We start from the raw sequence: 19672 nt of genomic DNA, 5'->3' as shown, positions 1-19672 counted from the left end.
AACATGTGTCCCCTCTTCTTCATGTCTCCTCTACATCAACATGTGTCCCCTCTCTTCATGTCTCTTCTACACAACATGTGTCCCTCTTCTTCATGTCTCTTCTACATCAACATGTGTCCCTCTTCTTCATGTCTCTTCTACATCAACATGTGTCCCTCTTCTTCATGTCTCTTCTACATAAACATGTGTCCCCTCTTCTTCATGTCTCTTCTCAACATGTGTCCCCTCTTCTTCATGTCTCTTCTACATCAACATGTGACCCCTCTTCTTCATGTCTCTTCTACATCAACATGTGTCCCCTCTTCTTCATGTCTCTTCTACATCAACATGTGTCCCCTCTTCTTCATGTCTCTTCTACATCAACATGTGTCCCCTCTTCTTCATGTCTCTTCTACATCAACATGTGTCCCCTCTTCTTCATGTCTCTTCTACATCAACATGTGTCCCCTCTTCTTCATGTCTCTTCTACATCAACATGTGTCCCCTCTTCTTCATGTCTCTTCTACACCAACATGTGTCCCCTCTGTGGAAAGAGACTCTGAAAGTTTCAGGAACAAAGATTTTCTCTCTTTTTGATCCATTTCTATAAAAACCTGTCTGAAAATGAGCTGATCAGATTTTGGCCACTTTATGATGTCATAACGATGTGTTGTCTTGAGTAACCATTAGCCAATCAGCAACCAAGGTAACCCCCCCCCTATCACCTGAATCTCCTCTAGAGCTCCATTGAGTTCTTTGTAACCAAATGTCTCTCAGAGGGGCGTGGGGAGGGGCTCCTTATTTTCATCTAAAGTAACAGACAGAGAATCAGCACTTTGGAAACAGGGCTGAAACAGAGGGGATTATGGGTAATGCTGCAATGATCTGTTTGGTGTTTCAGCCAATCAGAGACAGGTTCTGTATATATCTGAGAGCTGTAATATATTGATGAAAAACAGTATAATAGGAGACCTTTAAAGTAATGCAGAGCTTGACTGCAGATATTGCTACTCAGTATAATCTCTCCATGTCAAAGAGTTAACGGTTCCTGCAGGATTCTAGTCGGGGCACGTTGGAAATAAACTTCTAAAACCTTTATAATCTAGTATGATGTGTTAATACAGTCAGAAAGTGTGCTTGATGCACCAGTTTAACCCTGACCTTTGACCTCTCCTCTGAGTTGCTGCCAAAAGAAAAGAGGATATCTCATCACATTACAACGAATGCGCTGGCCCTGATTACTTTTCCTCTGCCCTTCTGTTCCCTGCCTTTCTGCAGAAGAAGGATGCTCGCATGCTGAGGTTCATCCAGGAAGTCAACACCACCACGCGCTCCTGTGCTCTGTGGGATCTGGATGAGGACACGGAGTACTTCGTCCATGTTCAGAGCATCAGCATGGGAGGCAGCAGCCCCCCTAGTGAGCCCGTCCTCTTCAGAACGCCCAAAGAGTCGGAGAAGCAGGCGTCCAAAAGCCCAGGTGAGGGACCAGAGCACACTTCTTTCACTTTTACCTGTTTATCTCTGAAGTTACCTGTGGTTTATCTACACGACGTCTAAGCAGTACATGAATGTTAAGGGCAGAAGTGGGAAGTGGTGGAGTATAAATACTTAGTTACTGTACTTAAGTACATGTTTCTGGTATCAGTACTTTACTCCACTACTTATTTTTCTGATGACTTTTTACTTTCACTTCTTACATGTTGAACACAAATACCTGTACTTTCTACTTCTTACATTTTTAACACAAATACCTGTACTTTCTACTTCTTACATGTTGAACTCAAATACCTGTACTTTCTACTTCTTACATGTTGAACTCAAATACCTGTACTTTCTACTTCTTACATGTTGAACCCAAATACCTGTACTTTCTACTTCTTACATGTTGAACTCAAATACCTGTACTTTCTACTTCTTACATTTTGAACCCAAATACCTGTACTTTCTACTTCTTACATGTTGAACACAAATACCTGTACTTTCTACTTCTTACATGTTGAACCCAAATACCTGTACTTTCTACTTCTTACATGTTGAACACAAATACCTGTACTTTCTACTTCTTACATGTTGAACTCAAATACCTGTACTTTCTACTTCTTACATTTTGAACCCAAATACCTGTACTTTCTACTTCTTACATGTTGAACACAAATACCTGTACTTTCTACTTCTTACATTTTGAACCCAAATACCTGTACTTTCTACTTCTTACATGTTGAACACAAATACCTGTACTTTCTACTTCTTACATGTTGAACACAAATACCTGTACTTTCTACTTCTTACATGTTGAACACAAATACCTGTAATTTCTACTTCTTACATGTTGAACTCAAATACCTGTACTTTCTACTTCTCACATGTTGAACCCAAATACCTGTACTTTCTACTTCTTACATGTTGAACTCAAATACCTGTACTTTCTACTTCTTACATGTTGAACTCAAATACCTGTACTTTCTACTTCTCACATGTTGAACCCAAATACCTGTACTTTCTACTTCTTACATGTTGAACACAAATACCTGTACTTTCTACTTCTTACATGTTGAACTCAAATACCTGTACTTTCTACTTCTTACATGTTGAACACAAATACCTGTACTTTCTACTTCTTACATGTTGAACACAAATACTTGTACTTTCTACTTCTCTCATTTCCCAAACAGCTGGTTCCTTTAGTCTGAATATGTGTTGGTGCGTGATCATTATTCTTTAGAGTCATTGCGTGCCTATTGGTTGGAACACGATCCGTGTATCCATCACTTCCTGGTCTTCTCTAAAGAAGAGGGACCAATGGAAACGTTGTCATGTTGCCGTTGTTCAGCATGGAAACATTCATTAGCTAACAATGACATTATTGTTCTATTGATATAAAGGGAGGTCAGGTACTCTTTAAAGCAGCTGCTAGTTATGGGTACTTTTTACTGAAGTACATTTCAAAGCCTCTTTACTTTTACTTGAGTAAAGAAGTTTAGTCAGTACTTCTACTTTTACCAGAGTATTTTTAAACACGAGTATCTGTACTTCTACTTGAGTAAAGGATGTGTGTACTTTTGCCATCTCTGATTAAAATTTTTTTCCTTTAAAGCAGTGGTTCTCAAACTTTTTCTGTCAGGCCCCCCCTTTGGAGAAATTAAAAAGTCAGGCCCCCCCAACACAAATAGTCAGGCTCAGTGGCGGCGCCAGAGATTTATTTTGGGGGTGCTGTGGGGTAGCTTGACGTTTCATAGAGGGTGCTCAAACTTTTAGGGTTTCCCATTAATGCACCGGGCGCTACAGTTCAATGTTCTACTGCAACACTCCCCACACGCACACACAGTACACACAGTACACACAGTACACACAGTACACACACACACACACACACACACACACACACACACACACACACACACACACACACACACACACACACACACACACACACACACACACACACACACAGTGTACCCGCGACTGTCACAATGAAGGCTCGATAATCAGCTCACGGCATATAGGTGTAAGCAGGGGTCAAGTGCTATTTCTATACGTGGTGTGTGGACCTCACATAGGGGGGTCCGGGGGCAAGCTCCCCCGGGAAGATTTTTAAATATTGAAGTTAAAAGCATCAATCTGGTGCAGTTTGAGAGCAAAATGAAGAGATCTATGGATACATCTCTCAACACCCATTTGAAACAGACCTGGAAACAGATTTACTATTTTACAAATCACTTCCCTTTTAACCTTTATTCTTTTTTTAATGTCATATAGTATTTCATACCTGTTTTAAATGTATTCTCTTATTTTTTATAACTATAATGATCATATAAACGTGTGCCTCGGAAATAATTGTTTACATTAATGGTGACCAAAACGTTTGAGACCCACTGAGATAACACTGAGAGAGTCCTTTAGCTCACTGAGTCTCTCAGTCTGACAGCAGAGGACTCTCCTCCACTTTGTTGTTGAAAAAACTCCTTATATCCGTTAGCGTAGCTCGCTAGCACCAGAAGCTAACAACAACGATCTCCGGTACCGGTGCTCTCTCTCTCGCTCGCGCACGCACACAAAATGGCTCGTTCCACACACACACACAGAGCCAAGCTTTAATGAAACACAGAGACCCAGACGTAATAGTACTGTATCATATTATTTTCGAATCAATAATTTTTCAAAATAGGGCGGTGGTGGCGAAGTCGTTAGGGGCTTGGCAACTGGAAGGTCACCAGTTAAAGTCCCGGAAAGACCAAGTGCTACCGAGGTGTCCCTGAGCAAGGCACCGTTCCCTACACTGCTCCCCGGGCGCCGTTCAAAATGGCAGCACACTGCTCCTAACACTAGGATGGGTCAAATGCAGAGAAACCATTTCCCCACGGGGATTAATAAAAGTCCATCTTATCCTATCTTATCTTAAAATATGATTTATTTATTTTTAATCTTTTTTTTTTAATAATAAAAAACATTTTTCCTCCTGGTCTCTCGCGCCCCCCCTGTCATGCCTCTGCCTCTGCGCCCCCCACTTTGAGAACCACTCGGTTAAGGGATGCTGGCACATAAAAAGCTTTCTCAATTGTCCATAATTCTGTCTCCATTTACTGTTACTGAAAGAACACTTTGGTTCAGACATAATCTGTGCAAAAAGCCTTTAAGCTACATTTCATGCATATTTTGTGAAATTCGATCGAAGCCAAAAAAAAACTGAGCCTGAAACCAACAGTGAGAGTTTTAGCTCCTGCAGAGCAGATGCTTCAAACACACACAGGCGGGTAAACTATGCAAGTTTAATAGCTGCAAAAGCACACAAATGTTAGTAGAAAAGCACACGGGAACAGAAGCAACCATGCGTTAACACAGATACTGCCTTTCATGGAAATACAGGCATAAAGTCATCCAACTGTTATATCTGTGTAACCATGCTTCATCACAACAACAACAAAAATGTTATTTGAGAATGTAATACAAGCTAAATGCAGAAATGGCTGTCTTTGTGAGAACCCCTACAACATTTCCCATGCATTTCATTGTTCTGATTCTGGAGTGCAGACGGCTGTTATCTGGAACGGCCTGCAGTACTTCCAATTTGATCATTTCGACCCAGTTACAGTGGAGCAGCTGCTTCAGAGGGACACACACAATGCTCATCAGCAGCAAAGTGATAAGGAAACAGGAGAAGACATTAAGGATAAGCGGCCCCTAAAAACACCCCTGTGTGCAGGCTTGTCGAAAACTAAAAGGCTGTATTGAACCGATAGGGAATACGCTTGGTTCTGTATTTTCTTTAAACGCATTCAGTGTAAATGTATGGGAGATGAATATTGTATTTAAAAATATCGAACACCCTTGTGTGTTGTTGTTCGTATTGTTTTCTATTGTGTAGTCAAGCACAGTTGAAATTGTAGGTTATTATGTCTTTAAGTTTTCTCTGTTCACCCTCTGCCTTAAACCAGAGCCCAGTCTGCTCTGATTGGTTAGCTGGCCGGCTCTGTTGTGATTGGTCGACCGCTTAAAGATGTCCCGCCCCTTAGCCTATCACGTACAATGTGATCGAGCGCTAGCCAATAGAAGTGTCACACAGTGATGTCACTATGTTACAGATGTAAACAAAGCGGTCCATTGAAGGCGTTTCAGGCAGAAGGGGAGTGTGTTGGAGAGAAACGTTGGGATTTTAGCCTTTGGAGACCATTTACATGCACACAAAGCTAGGGAAAGCACAACAAAGCATGAAAGGGCCTCTTTAAGAAACAATAAAACATTTCCGACTTGATACTCGTATGAAATAGCTGCAATGAACTGCGGTGTTTAGTTGGACGATTTGTCCCGATGTTAAGGGACTGACTTGTTTTGTTTTCTCAGACTTTGATGGAAGTTCTCCTTTAGCAAGTTGTGTGTGTATATGTGTGTTTATGGAAGCATTCATTAGCGGTGCTGATTAAATCTCCTAGCCATTAATGCTACCCTTCCCCTTCTAAGCGGGTATTAATCAGCCTGACACCATGTAGTATCTGCAGGTACAATGCAACACAACACACAATCTGTGCTCCTATCTGTCTGGTGATCGCACTCTGTATCTGCCCGGCTTCCAGTCTGGAACTCATATGTCAATATAACAAAACATTGCAAAAAAATCTAAATGCACTAAAGTTTTTATCATATAGTGAATATTTGATGTCTAGTGTTGATGTGTAGTGTTGGTTATTACGTTATACAAGGAGCTGCAAAATCTGCAGTTCTTGTAAATCAATCTTTCCCAGCAGTAAAACATCGCACGGCCTCCTTGCTACAGTATCAGAGCTTATGCCTTTAATTTATCTCTGACAGCGGTGCAGCTGTCAGTTTAGACCAGAACAACTAAAGTGTTGTGATTTTCCCAGTACAGGTGCAATGGTATTTGTCTTCCTAACAAAAGCCTGAAGTCGGGAATTGTAGAAGCATGTGGATTACTTCTTATGGAGTTTTGCTTGACGTTTTCTACATAGAACAAAGAAAATAGGGCCAGGCTTGTGGACAGGTGTATTTGACAGCATTCATTGGAGTTTGTTTTAGCCTCAGGTTTAACTCAAGTTCTAATAATTTGATTATCCTCTAATTAAACCTACTTTTAATGATTGCGCCTTTCAGGTACGGTGAATACTGTTATAAGGTTATACATATTTTATTGCACCTGTTCCTCGTGCATGAATAATCCATCCATCCATTCATTAACAACCCAAGTCCCAAACTTCTCTTTCCCTGCCACATCAACAAGCTCTGACTGGGCGATTCCAAGTTATTCCAAGTTATAATTCCTCCAACTGGTCCTGGGTCTGCCCCTCGATCTCTTCCCAGCAAACCTCAGTGGCTCCTTTCTATGCTAAGGAGAAAAGGCTGAACTCAAAGTCCCTTCTGAACTCCTCACCTTATCTCTAACATTGATGCCAGCCACCCAACTGAGAAAAACCCATTTTAACCTCTTGTAATCCCAATCCAGTTCTTTCGGTCATCCCACATCCTTCATGGCCATAGGTGAGAGTCGGAACAAAGTTGGAACTCTCTCACTTATGGCATGAACAATAAATGCATATGTATTATCATTTTATGCATGATCCATGATGCCAGACATACAGGAAATTTGAAATGCATTTTCATAATGTTAGGTGTTAGAGACACACCAACACTTCACAAACCATGTTTTCAGTCCAGCTCAAGTCTCATTACATGTTCCTTGTTAGACGCTTTTATCCAAAGCGACTCACATACTCAATACTGTGGGCAATCCCCACAGGAGCAATTTGGGGTGAAGTGTCTCAGGGACACAACGACATGCTGACTGCAGTGGGGTTTGAACGTGTGACCCCATGATCCCAACACCAACGCTCTACCCACTGCGCCACACGCCTCCCTTAACGGAAGCCCAGGCTACTCTGTAATTGGCACCCTCATCCAAGCATACTTTTATATTACCTGTAAGATAGACTGAGGTCTGTTAAGCGTTCATTTGAAAGTATTTCTCCGTTGTTCAGCCTACTGAAGGGACAACGTGCAGAGAGAAGTAGACGTGAACTTACAGATACAAGACAACACAACCCAAACATATCTTATTCAGGGAAGGTCTGCTCTCACATCAGAAACATGTATTCAGCTAAGAGGGTTCACCATGGCAACAGGAGACTTGTGAGCATAGAAAAACGATTTCACTCAAACTAGTAATTGAAACAGGAGGATGATCATCACACTCTTCACCCTGCCCATAGAGTTATAAATGTCTGTGCTTCTTTTTTTTAAGTTGGCAAATATGACTTTGAACAAGCTTATCCTCACTTCTGGAAAATGATCTTGAACCCAGTGGCGAGCCGTCAGGGACCTCTAGGCCCTCTGTGAGGGCCTAAGATATTCTAAAAAAATTATATTTAAAAACATTAAATATATTTATTTATTTTTTAATATTTTTTTTAATATTTTTTTTTTGTTATATTTTTCATTAGTTTGACCAAAATAACTTGATTTAATTTTATTTAAAATAACATTTCCAAGGAAATAATTCCTTCGAATCTGCCTATTCAGTTTCTGTTGGAATGTGAAGGGTTAAATGAAAGAAGCTCGTCTCTGCGAGTGTGAAGAGAGGAGCTGTCCAGGCGGTCCAGCTGTGAATTCACAGAGGGTCGCTATAGTAACTGAACGAGAGAGTAATGTCAAATGACAGTACAATTGACCAATCCTATCTTCCCTCTAAATGGGTGGGTGTTATTATCGCGGACTTTATGATAAGTTCCACCCGCTGTGAAACTTTTCTTGTTTCCATAGCAACAACAACTTCCTGGCAACAGCATTAACTCGCCTTCAAAATAAAAGCAGGCCAAATTACACTTAAGACATACAACTGCAACGAAAATAACAAACACAATGCAATATCCTTTTCAATTTCAAAGAACACAAATAGGGTTATCTACAGGTGTTGCTTTGTGTGGTAGAGGGTCGCTTTCATTGATGCGTTTTGCACCCCGGGCCGTTGTTTTGATATTCCGCTGAAGTATACGCTGTGACGTAATAACTCGACGGAAGGGGGGGGGGGTAAGAGGGCCTAGGAATAAAAGTCACGGCTCGCCACTGCTTGAACCTCTAAATACTTACCTGCTTTACCTAAAAACACATTAAGCCTCTTTGGAATGCTTCAATGGTTTGTTTATATAGTTTTTTACCATTACCCTTGGCTTTGAGTTAAAACATACACTATAAAAGAAGTGGAGGTAGCCATCTATGGGTTTGTGGACGACTTTTTTAACCACAAGTCGTCCACAACCACAAGAATGGAGAGATAAGCACAACCAACATTCTTATGCCACCAAATTGTTAAATCACATGTTGTGAAACGGTCAGAAATGTCAAATTACCTGTCAATCGTAAGGTAGCCTTTTCCTTAATGAAACCTTGCTTTATCGTCTGATTTCCTCTGAATTGGAACATAGTTCAAAATCAACTTCAGGCTTTATTGGGAAAGACTTAAAATTAGTGTTTGAGACAGGGGCGGACTGGGACTACAAATCAGCCCGGGACTCTCGACCGGCCCACTTCGGTACCGCCGGCCCACCGCGGTACCACAAGTAAATTGTCGACCGGGTGAAGAAATAATGAAGAAAATTAACACATTTGTTGCAATAGTAATGTATGTACTAACTACATTACTACTTGTACTACAACATTTTAATCATCAGTTCTTCCTCATTTTCCTCAATTGTTCATATTTGGTTTATTAAAATAATGATATTGTTAAAAAATGTCTGCTATTATTATTATTTTATTATTTGTATAATGCACTTTCTGCCTTCCTGTCATCAGGAGTTAGACATATAATGGCTATATGTAATTGATTTGATTAGAACCTTCATTATCCTAAACTGCTGGGACATTTTGCCAATACCTTTATATTTTCTACTCTTCACTTACTTGTCAGCATAGGTCGGCATTGATGTACAGAGCCGACAGAAGACCTTGTTTATACTGGCATCATATTGAGAGGTGCAGTGACGCGTCCTGAAACCAGGAAGTAAGCTGCTGGTTCCCTCCACAAAAAGCCATGGGATTTCTCCACAGGGTTTTGGAAAATAGCTGGAAATAAGGTCTGTGGAAAACAACCCCGTTTGATAAATGCACGTTTTGTTCAGCCGGATAATCTCCACACGTCTACCCTACTTTTATAATGTTCGAATCATAAATCTAATCGATAGATTATAAAAGGGTTTTAGGACGCGTCACTGCAGCCAACTCCATCGATCAAGCTGGCTGAAACTTTCTCTCCCTCTTCTTCTCATACTCCCTGTCACTCTCCGTTAACTCCTCCGGTGACTTTCTTTTATTTGAAGATTGTTTTTTGCCCGGCGCTTGGCCGGTTACCGCTGGTATTAAAAACATTTGGCGAATGGTTAGGTGGCGCGATAGTCTGTAGTGAAGGAGCGTGCTCCCGCTCACAAGAGCCTGCTCGCGCTGCACTCCGCAGCAAACAGCTGTTTGCTTTTCACCCAACAACGACAACCGACTCACGGAACGCTATGTTGTAGCGTTGATAAACGAAACTATTTAACTAAATTGCTAGTCAAAATACCAATACCACAGGACCATTTTTTAAAAGCAATATTTTTAGTGGCCCGAGCGCGGGCAAGTGGAAAGTACGTTATGCTGGCCCGGGGTGTCTAAATAGTGCTTCCGGGCCAGCGGGCCATTTAATGTCGAGCCCTGCCGGTTACCGGCCGGCCCACATCGTCCGACCGGCCCACTTCAGTACCGGCCCATCGGGATTCGTCCCGAACGTCCCGATGGCCAGTCCGCCCCTGGTTTGAGACCATTAACTCATTAGGGAAATGCTTACTTAGATCAAGTAAGAAGTAGGGTCATTTTCTCATACACTTCTCTAGAATCCATCTTATTTTTGCAAGCAGTGGAGTTGCCCCCTGCTGGCCATTAGAAATAATGCAGGTTTAAGACACTTCGCATCTGCTTCACTTCGCAAACCTGGGCTGTTTTTCAATGTCGAGGACGCTTCCTTGGTAGGACATGTCTTCCGAGCCCTGTATCCATGAAAATGTGATTGTCATGTTGAATGAAATACATTCATTACAGACACTAGACATACTAGACATTACATTTATGTTTTTTCACTAAATGTTATACCCTCTTATATTTATATTACTGCAAAATGGTTATTTCATTGCATTGAGATTTTAGTAGCTGTGGCAATCTAAAAAGCTGTAAGAAAAATACAGTAAAAAAGGCCGCTTTAAACTAGTGGGTTCTATAGACCCCTCTAATTATGCAAGTAAAGACATCTACAGTAAGTGACTGATATACACATGTACAATAACTTATTTATTGACTTGTTTACATTTTTGTACTGCCTTGACTGTTTTGTTCTTGTATTTGTATTTGTATGGTAATGTTTGCATTGTTCTGTAAGCGTACTTGTCTATGTAGCATAGGTCACATTTGTTGTCACTTTATATAGTATATATTCAAAGTTGTTAGCTTGTATTGTCAAATGATACTTGTACTGTCTGTTATGTGTGATTGCACCATTGGGAATGCTTGGACTGTTGCCGTAGTGACAATAAAGGAATCTATCTATCTGTTCTATCTATCTATGTGTTAATGCCATATTCACAACTGCAGGAAATGATCATTTTGACGAGGGTGTTTTGGGCTAGCACCACGCTACAGAGAGTCCGGACTGTGTTCAAACCTTGAGCCCTGTGATTGGTGCCAGCTTCCTGTCAGACGTGAGAGATGGGGTTTGTGATGCAGCCCTCTGTCTCTGTAGGCCGCTGCTCTCACTTAACTTTAATTACACCGGCCACAAAGGAAAACGAACAGCTCTCTGCTCTCCTGTCGCCCTGCTCTAGTCTTTTATCTTTCCCTGCAGAGTTTCAGAGAGGTGGCCATTTCACCTTCACTCTCTGGCACAATACATCTCAGCGTCCTCAGAGGCACTTTGTTGACTCTGAGTGTGTTTGTGTTCTCCCCAGATGAGGTGACAATGGAGGAGGTTGGTCAGGATGCTCAGCTGAGGGCAGGAGAACTCATCATCATCGTTGTGGTGCTCATCATGTGGGCAGGTAATATTCCTCTTCAGCAACACACATTCATCACTGCAGCCCTTTAAGGACTCCACTGTCTCTGGGGCAAATAAGCTCTCTGATTGAGGTTATATGAAGAGACTACGGCCCAATCCCAAACCACTCCCTCCACCCTACCCCTCCGTGACGGAGTGAACTCCGTCTGTAGCCACAATCGCAGCTCAACGAGGCTCCCTCCTGTCAGATGGAGGGAGTAAACACAGCAGCAAGCTTTGGGACGGCCTCCCGTCTCTCTGGCAGAAACAGGAAGTGCCGTAACTGTATGAAACAACGGTTTCAAATCAGCATCTCTTAGACAAAAAGTTTAAATTAATAACTCAAATAAAACTCCATTAAGATTAAGATTAAGAAGAGACATGGAGAAGAGGGGACACATGTTGATGTAGAAGAGACATGAAGAAGAGGGGACACATGTTGATGTAGAAGAGACATGAAGAAGAGGGGACACATGTTGATGTAGAAGAGACATGGAGAAGAGGGGACACATGTTGATGTAGAAGAGACATGGAGAAGAGGGGACACATGTTGATGTAGAAGAGACATGGAGAAGAGGGGACACATGTTGATGTAGAGGAGACATGAAGAAGAGGGGACACATGTTGATGTAGAAGAGACATGAAGAAGAGGGGACACATGTTGATGTAGAAGAGACATGAAGAAGAGGGGACACATGTTGATGTAGAAGAGACATGAAGAAGAGGGGACACATGTTGATGTAGAAGAGACATGAAAAAGAGGGGACACATGTTGATGTAGAAGAGACATGAAGAAGAGGGGACACATGTTGATGTAGAAGAGACATGAGGAAGAGGGGACACATGTTGATGTAGAAGAGACATGAAGAAGAGGGGACACATGTTGATGTAGAAGAGACATGGAGAAGAGGGGACACATGTTGATGTAGAAGAGACATGGAGAAGAGAGGACACATGTTGATGTAGAAGAGACATGGAGAAGAGAGGACACATGTTGATGTAGAAGAGACATGGAGAAGAGGGGACACATGTTGATGTAGAAGAGACATGAAGAAGAGGGGACACATGTTGATGTAGAAGAGACATGCAGAAGAGGGGACACATGTTGATGTAGAAGAGACATGAAGAAGAGGGGACACATGTTGATGTAGAAGAGACATGAAGAAGAGGGGACACATGTTGATGTAGAAGAGACATGGAGAAGAGGGGACACATGTTGATGTAGAAGAGACATGAAGAAGAGGGGACACATGTTGATGTAGAAGAGACATGAAGACATCTATTGCACGTCTGTCCGTCCTGGGAGAGGGATCCCTCCTCTGTTGCTCTCCCTGAGGTTTCTCCCATTTTTCCCTTTAAACTGGGTTTTCTTTGGAAGTTTTTCCTTGTACGATGTGAGGGTCTAAGGACAGAGGGTGTCGTATTGTCATACTGATATTCTGTACACACTGTGAAGACCACTGAGACAAATGTAACATTTGTGATATTGGGCTATATAAATAAACATTGATTGATTGATTGATTGATTGATTGATTGAAGAAGAGGGGACACATGTTGATGTAGAAGAGACATGGAGAAGAGGGGACACATGTTGATGTAGAAGAGACATGAAGAAGAGGGGACACATGTTGATGTAGAAGAGACATGAAGAAGAGGGGACACATGTTGATGTAGAAGAGACATGAAGAAGTGGATTTTGCATAATAGGTGACCTTTAAATGTCTATAAAATTGCCTTTACATTTTAATTGTTAGAGACAGTGTAGCAGTTTACCCCGAGGCTCCCTCCTCCTGTTACAACACTGCGTTAATAAGCCTCAAAGTGCAAAACCGTGGTATCTTTCAGGACCTTCACCTCAGTGCGCAACATCATCTGGGCAGCGTCTCTTGGAACTATGGTGGCCATTAGGCAACACGCCGAAGCAAAAGACCCGTTCTAGAACAAAAGATTGGTTTGGTTTGTCTGTCATGAGCCACAAAAACGTATTCACAGCCCCTGCCATCAGTGCAACATACGGTAGACCTAAAGAAAGAAAGAAATTATAGTGCCATAAAAAATAGTGCTAGTGATACAATCGTGAATGTATTGATGAAGTAAGTAAACTATGTACATGTAAGAGAGAAAAACATGTTGAGGTCAGATGGATGACTTTCTGTTAAAACCAACATCCAAATAAAAGCTTTACTTTTTTTCAAAGGAGATATTCGGGACCTCCATCTAGATAAAAAAGTGAAGTCACATTTCTATCATTCAAAGACTCAAAGGTTTTATTGTCATACAGAGTAGAAATGGCAATGAAATTCTTCTGACCTGAGCTCCTCAGCAATGCAACATATAATAAAACACAAAAATACAAAATAAAAAGTAGTGCAAAAAGACGACATCATGATATTCACTAAACTGGTTGTTGCATCAGTTTCCTGCATCAAGATAAAGGACTGAGCTTGCTTATTATCACAGCCTCCCAGTCATTATCTGTGCTACAGTTCTCCCTCTGCATCATAGCACTGTTTTACAGATGCACACGGCTGTGTAAAATATCTTCCAACAAACTAAACAAAGTTTAATGAGATACAAATATGGCCTGAATACTGTATGTTGCCGATACAGTAAGAACAAGCAGGCTGGATCCCCTTTGCCTATACCACGAGAGCACGAGAGGCTGAGAATCAAAGACAGTTGGAGGGAGAAGGAGGGCAGGGGGATGAAAAGGACAGAAAATGAAGAAGGTGAATTGGGTTTTAATTGGGCCCATGAGGCTTTCTGGGGGATGTCACAGTGGGATATCCCATCCTAGCCCTGGGTGCGATCAGATGAATGGAGGCTGATATAAGCAGAACAGCCCAGACTGAAGCCCGTTCCTCCCGCTTCTCCACCGTCATGAATTATTCTCTTTCTTCTTTTTTCTGTGCTTGTTATCTATCTCTCTTCGCATCTATCTGCCCCTTGAATCTTCTTCACTGAAGGCAGACCTCACATGGCTATCTTGTCATCGAGTTCATATCTTCGTGTGTGTGTGTTCACCCTATTCATATCTCTCGCTTCAGTTTGGTCTGCTTTATTGACATTTCAAAGACGGTTGAATAAATGGAGAATTACAAGAACACCTAATCTGTGACCTCCTACACCTCTTAATGGAAGATGTGTTGCTTTGTATCGAGGTGAATAGGGCTGGAAATAAGGTTTTTCATGTGTTCACCGAAATGGGGACAAAATAATTCAACAGAACCATTTTAGATTTTCCAAATGTTATCAGTCAGAATGTATCACTTTCTTTTATAGAAAAGGTACTGCAGCATACTAGCTTTAATTACTGTAAAAATTGGCAAATATTTCCATTCTTACTTGCTTGTTCTGGGGCTTTTCGAATTAAAATAAATTAATGCTGTCAAAATTATCGCGTTAACGGCGGTAATTAATTTTTTTAATTAATTGCGTTCAAATATTTAATGCATTTAACGCAGAATGGCCCGCCCCATACATCCCACCAGTGGCAGCACCAGGGTATGGCTGAGGTAGGCTACACCCATACCAAGACATGGCTTAGCCCCACCATGAAAAATGATGTTAAAGTAAGCAAAATAAAGGCCGCCAACTCGCGCGGAGTAAATTGCACAGACAGCAGTTAGTAAGATTGATTTCAGTAGCCACTTGTCTGGAAATACCGAAGACTAGAAACGGTTTTGAAAACTTTTGTCACGTAGTGATCCTTTTCTCAATAGAACATCTTTGATAATGTCTTCTGGCCAATCAGAATCAAGATAACGGCGTGGTGTTGTTGCAGGAAGTCCCGACGGAGAATACTTTTGCTGTAGTACAGGGGTGCACATAACGGGTACGCAGGTTATGTGCGTAATCTGAAATGCGTACCGTCACTTGTGTCACAAAGCGCATTTGCGTACCGACGTACCTGTGAAGCTTTTCCAGAAGGTGGTTAGATCACCGGACGACAGAGTCGGTCTCCGTGTGCACAGACAGGGCTGCTGTTAACGTCGGTCTGTACAACGGAATTGTGCCAACCGGCTGCGGAGGGAGACTCCCCCCCTTCACTGGAGAACTGCGCTAAAACAGCTGATCACAACGTTCACACTCTGTGGTCACGAAGTACTCCACTAGCCCCCCCCCCCCGTCGATTTTCCTGAAGTACTCCCCCGTTGATAGAAATCAACACGTAATGAATTAAGACCCCACGGTTTGATGATTGATAGGTGCTCTCTTTCATTTTGACACACTGAAAAATGTTACAATAAACATGTTAAATGGATGTATCCGCCTTCTGTCATTTATCTTTCCATTCCCCCAACAATATACATAAAGAAATGGCATATTTTGGACATAGTTCGAATGGTGATCATGATTAATTAATTTTTAAGCTGTGATTAATCTGATTAAAAATTGTAATCGTTTGACAGCCCTAAAATAAATATAAGTACGTATCCCAAACTAGCCATAACTTAACATGACAAACCATCGTCATTTGTTGCTCGTTACATACCGACGCTTGTTAGTACACTCTTTTTATGCACGGTTTGATTATGATGTCCATTTGTCTCCCAGGGGTGATAGTCCTGTTTTGTCGCCAGTACGACATCATCAAAGACAACGAGCCCAACAACAACAAGGACAAAGCCAAGAACTCCTCAGAGTGCAGTACTCCAGAGCACCCACGTGGGGGAATACTGCGCAGCAACGTCTGAGACCAGCAGAGCCTCGGGCAATAACCGACTCCTGCAACCTCAGGACAGGTGAGGAATGACCTTCTAATAGACTTGTCTCTATTCTTGTCTTGTTTGATCTCAGTGCTGCATTTGATACTATCAACCATGACATCATATTGCAAAGACTAGAGCACTTAGTTGGCATAAAGGGAACTGCTTTAGGCTTAGATCAGTGTTTCTCAAACTTTTTCATACCAAGGACCACTTAACCAATAAAAAAACACTGGCGGACCACCTAACTCCACAAATATCCAAAAACACATCGTTTTTTGCAAATCGCCTGAAAATGGTACAAACAAGTGGCAACATGTGTGATGAAGGTGTTGCGCTGGGCTATGTCATGCAATTGAAAATGAAACTTAAGCTCGTTCCATTGCGGAGATATTCCCATGAGAGTGCGGAAAACTTAAATACATTTATTTATTTCAAATGTGAAATGTTACCAATATACTCACGGACCACTAGGGGGCGCTCACGGACCACCAGTGGTCCGCGGACCACACTTTGAGAAGCACTGCTTAGATCTATCTAAACGGTCTCAGTTTGTATGTGTCAACAATGAATCTTCCATGCAAACTAAAGTTAGCCATGGAGTGCCACAGGGCTCAGTGCTTGGACCTATGTTGTTCACATTATAACCAACAATACAAAGAGTACTAGCTAATTAGAAAGAAGTGCCACATGCTTTTCTTTGTTGCAGCAAAACTATATGTTTTCAGGGCAATGGGTGTTTGAGGTTAACAGGCTGTCATAAAAAAGCATGCGAGCCAATGGGGTTTGGCGTTTCAGAATCATGGGCTGTCTTAAAAATGGGCAGAGCTCTAAACTTAATCATATGTGTAGCATTCACGTAGCCATGAAGCATATATTTGAAACTCTGAGACGCTTTTTGTTTTAAAACGAGTCCACTATATACAATAAGTACGTTGGAGAAAGACTTGGGAAGTAGGCCTAGCTACGTAAATGGAACAAGGTTCAGCAACAGGTCATTTTGTAATAATACATTTTAAAGGTCCCCTATTATACTGTTTTTCATCAATATATGATAGGTGTCAGATATATACAAACATGTCTCTGAAGTGTTTGGCTCCTAACACCAAACAGATCATCGCAGCATTACCCATAATCCCCTCTGTTTCAGGCCTGTTTCAAAAGTGCTGATTCTCTGTCTGTTACTTTAGATGAACATAAGGAGCCCCTCCCCACGCCCCTCTGAGAGACATTTGGTTACAAAGAACACAATGGTGCTCTCGGAGGAGATTCAGGTGATAAGGGGGGGGGGGGGGTTACCTTGGTTGCTGATTGGCTAATGGCTACACAAGACAACACATCGTTATGACATCACAAAGTGGCCAAAATCTGATCAGCTCATTTTCAGACAGGTTTTTATAGAAATGGATCAAAAAGAGAGAAAATCTTTGTTCCTGAAACTTTCAGAGTCTCTTTCCACAGAGGGGACACATGTTGATGTAGAAGAGACATGAAGAAGAGGGGACACATGTTGATGTAGAAGAGACATGGAGAAGAGGGGACACATGTTGATGTAGAAGAGACATGAAGAAGAGGGGACACGTGTTGAAAGGGGACACATGTTGATGTAGAAGAGACATGGAGAATAGGGGACACATGTTGATGTAGAAGAGACATGAAGAAGAGGGGACACATGTTGATGTAGAAGAGACATGAAGAATAGGGGACACATGTTGATGTAGAAGAGACATGAAGAATAGGGGACACATGTTGATGTAGAAGAGACATGAAGAAGAGGGGACACATGTTGATGTAGAAGAGACATGAAGAAGAGGGGACACATGTTGATGTAGAAGAGACATGAAGAAGAGGGGACACATGTTGATGTAGAAGAGACATGAAGAAGAGGGGACACATGTTGATATAGAAGAGACATGGAGAAGAGGGGACACATGTTGATGTAGGAAAGACATGAAGAAGAGGGGACACATGTTGATGTAGAAGAGACATGAAGAAGAGGGGACACATGTTGATGTAGAAGAGACATGAAGAACAGGGGACACGTGTTGAAAGGGGACACATGTTGATGTAGAAGAGACATGGAGAAGAGGGGACACATGTTGATGTAGAAGAGACATGAAGAAGAGGGGACACATGTTGAAAGGGGACACATGTTGATGGAGAAGAGACAGAATAGAGGACACATGGTGATGTAGAAGAGACATGAAGAAGAGGGGACAGATGTTGATGTAGAAAAGACATGGACAAGTGGATTTTGCATAATCGGTGACCTTTAAGATGTTTCTAATTGTATGTACTTTTCTTTCCAGTCTTCACAATATCTGAACCCTTACTGTACTTTGTCTCTCATCAAGTCAATGTGTTTCCTCCAGACCCTGAGACCAACAGAAAGCCATCGTACTGAAGCACCGACAAACCATTACAGAAACTCTTCCTTTACATCATGAAGAACTCTTCCGAAACAACGGACACACGTGTGAACAGTCAGAGATGAAACAGAAGAGGGCAAACATACATTTACATTTGTTGTGAGTGACCAAAACTGGACTGCAGCCGACTCTGGTCGATATAGACACCTACAAATCACTGTCAAAGCATGGAGGGGATGTATTGTCCTATACACAAGAACTGCTTGATTCATACGTTCTGGTTGCTTTTCATCAGTGGCATCGAATCCCAGAAGTGGATCATCAAACATGGAAGTCTGGTTGTTGTTGTTTTGGCTTCTAAGGTCAGACATGGCAGACCAGTGGGAACACCTGAATAAGATGGTTGAGGTAAAAGTCAGCACACAACTAAACAACATCAATACTTTTTCTATCCTTCTATCTACATTCTTTCCTTCCTGTGTTAACAGCTCTTTGTGTAGCAGCCCATCAATCTCCCTGTCTTTCTTTGATGGTCTCTAATAGGTCCAGTGGTGTTTGGTGCTCCTGCTAATGTGATTGTTTGAGCCCTCACAATCCCAGTTTAATACGGTATAATTATGTTATTTGGTCAGAAATATTGCACGTTGAGTCTTGTCTCCTGCCTTGTGTCATCAGTTAAATGATGCATCTTACTTTCTGATAGGTAACCTTAACACTTTGTCACTTTTAAATCTCACCATACTGTCCTTATATGAGTTGGATGACACTGTCTGAATACATCCATAATTCAGATAAAGTTCAAGGCTTGAACAGGCAATCTTTCACCGCAGTCTTGTCTCACTTCAAATACAAATTGTACAACTTCCATGTTTTGAAATCCATAAGTTAACCTCAGTGTCAATCTTTGAGCTTTCCTTTTTGTTCATCACTGCATTTTCAGCACCATATGTAGGATGTGCAAGGACTTGAGACATCATTTATAATACACAAAGTTTGGCTGAGTTTTTATTGTGGTTGGCCTGAAACCAGCATGGAAACCAGACTGTAGGAGAAT

The 19672-nt window shown here is 41.7% G+C and overlaps 1 protein-coding gene across 3 annotated transcripts in view; it reads left to right on the top strand.

The window, feature by feature from the left end:
- fndc5b (fibronectin type III domain containing 5b) overlaps positions 1–19440 on the top strand; it is a 27607-nt gene extending 8167 nt beyond the window's left edge. For all 3 annotated transcript variants that reach the window (XM_034094817.1, XM_034094816.1, XM_034094818.1), the window contains exons 3-6: positions 1258–1456; positions 11454–11543; positions 16098–16285; positions 18622–19440. In XM_034094817.1, the coding sequence (XP_033950708.1) occupies positions 1258–1456; positions 11454–11543; positions 16098–16237 (429 nt within the window). In that variant the 3' untranslated portion in view covers positions 16238–16285; positions 18622–19440. The remainder of the gene's footprint in view (positions 1–1257; positions 1457–11453; positions 11544–16097; positions 16286–18621) is intronic.
- Positions 19441–19672: the final 232 nt, after the last annotated feature.

Source organism: Pseudochaenichthys georgianus, chromosome 11, assembly GCF_902827115.2.
Source record: "Pseudochaenichthys georgianus chromosome 11, fPseGeo1.2, whole genome shotgun sequence".
In the NCBI taxonomy this organism is placed as follows: domain Eukaryota; kingdom Metazoa; phylum Chordata; class Actinopteri; order Perciformes; family Channichthyidae; genus Pseudochaenichthys; species Pseudochaenichthys georgianus.
Note: the sequence above shows the minus strand (reverse complement) of the source record. Positions and strands in the feature narration are given on the sequence as shown.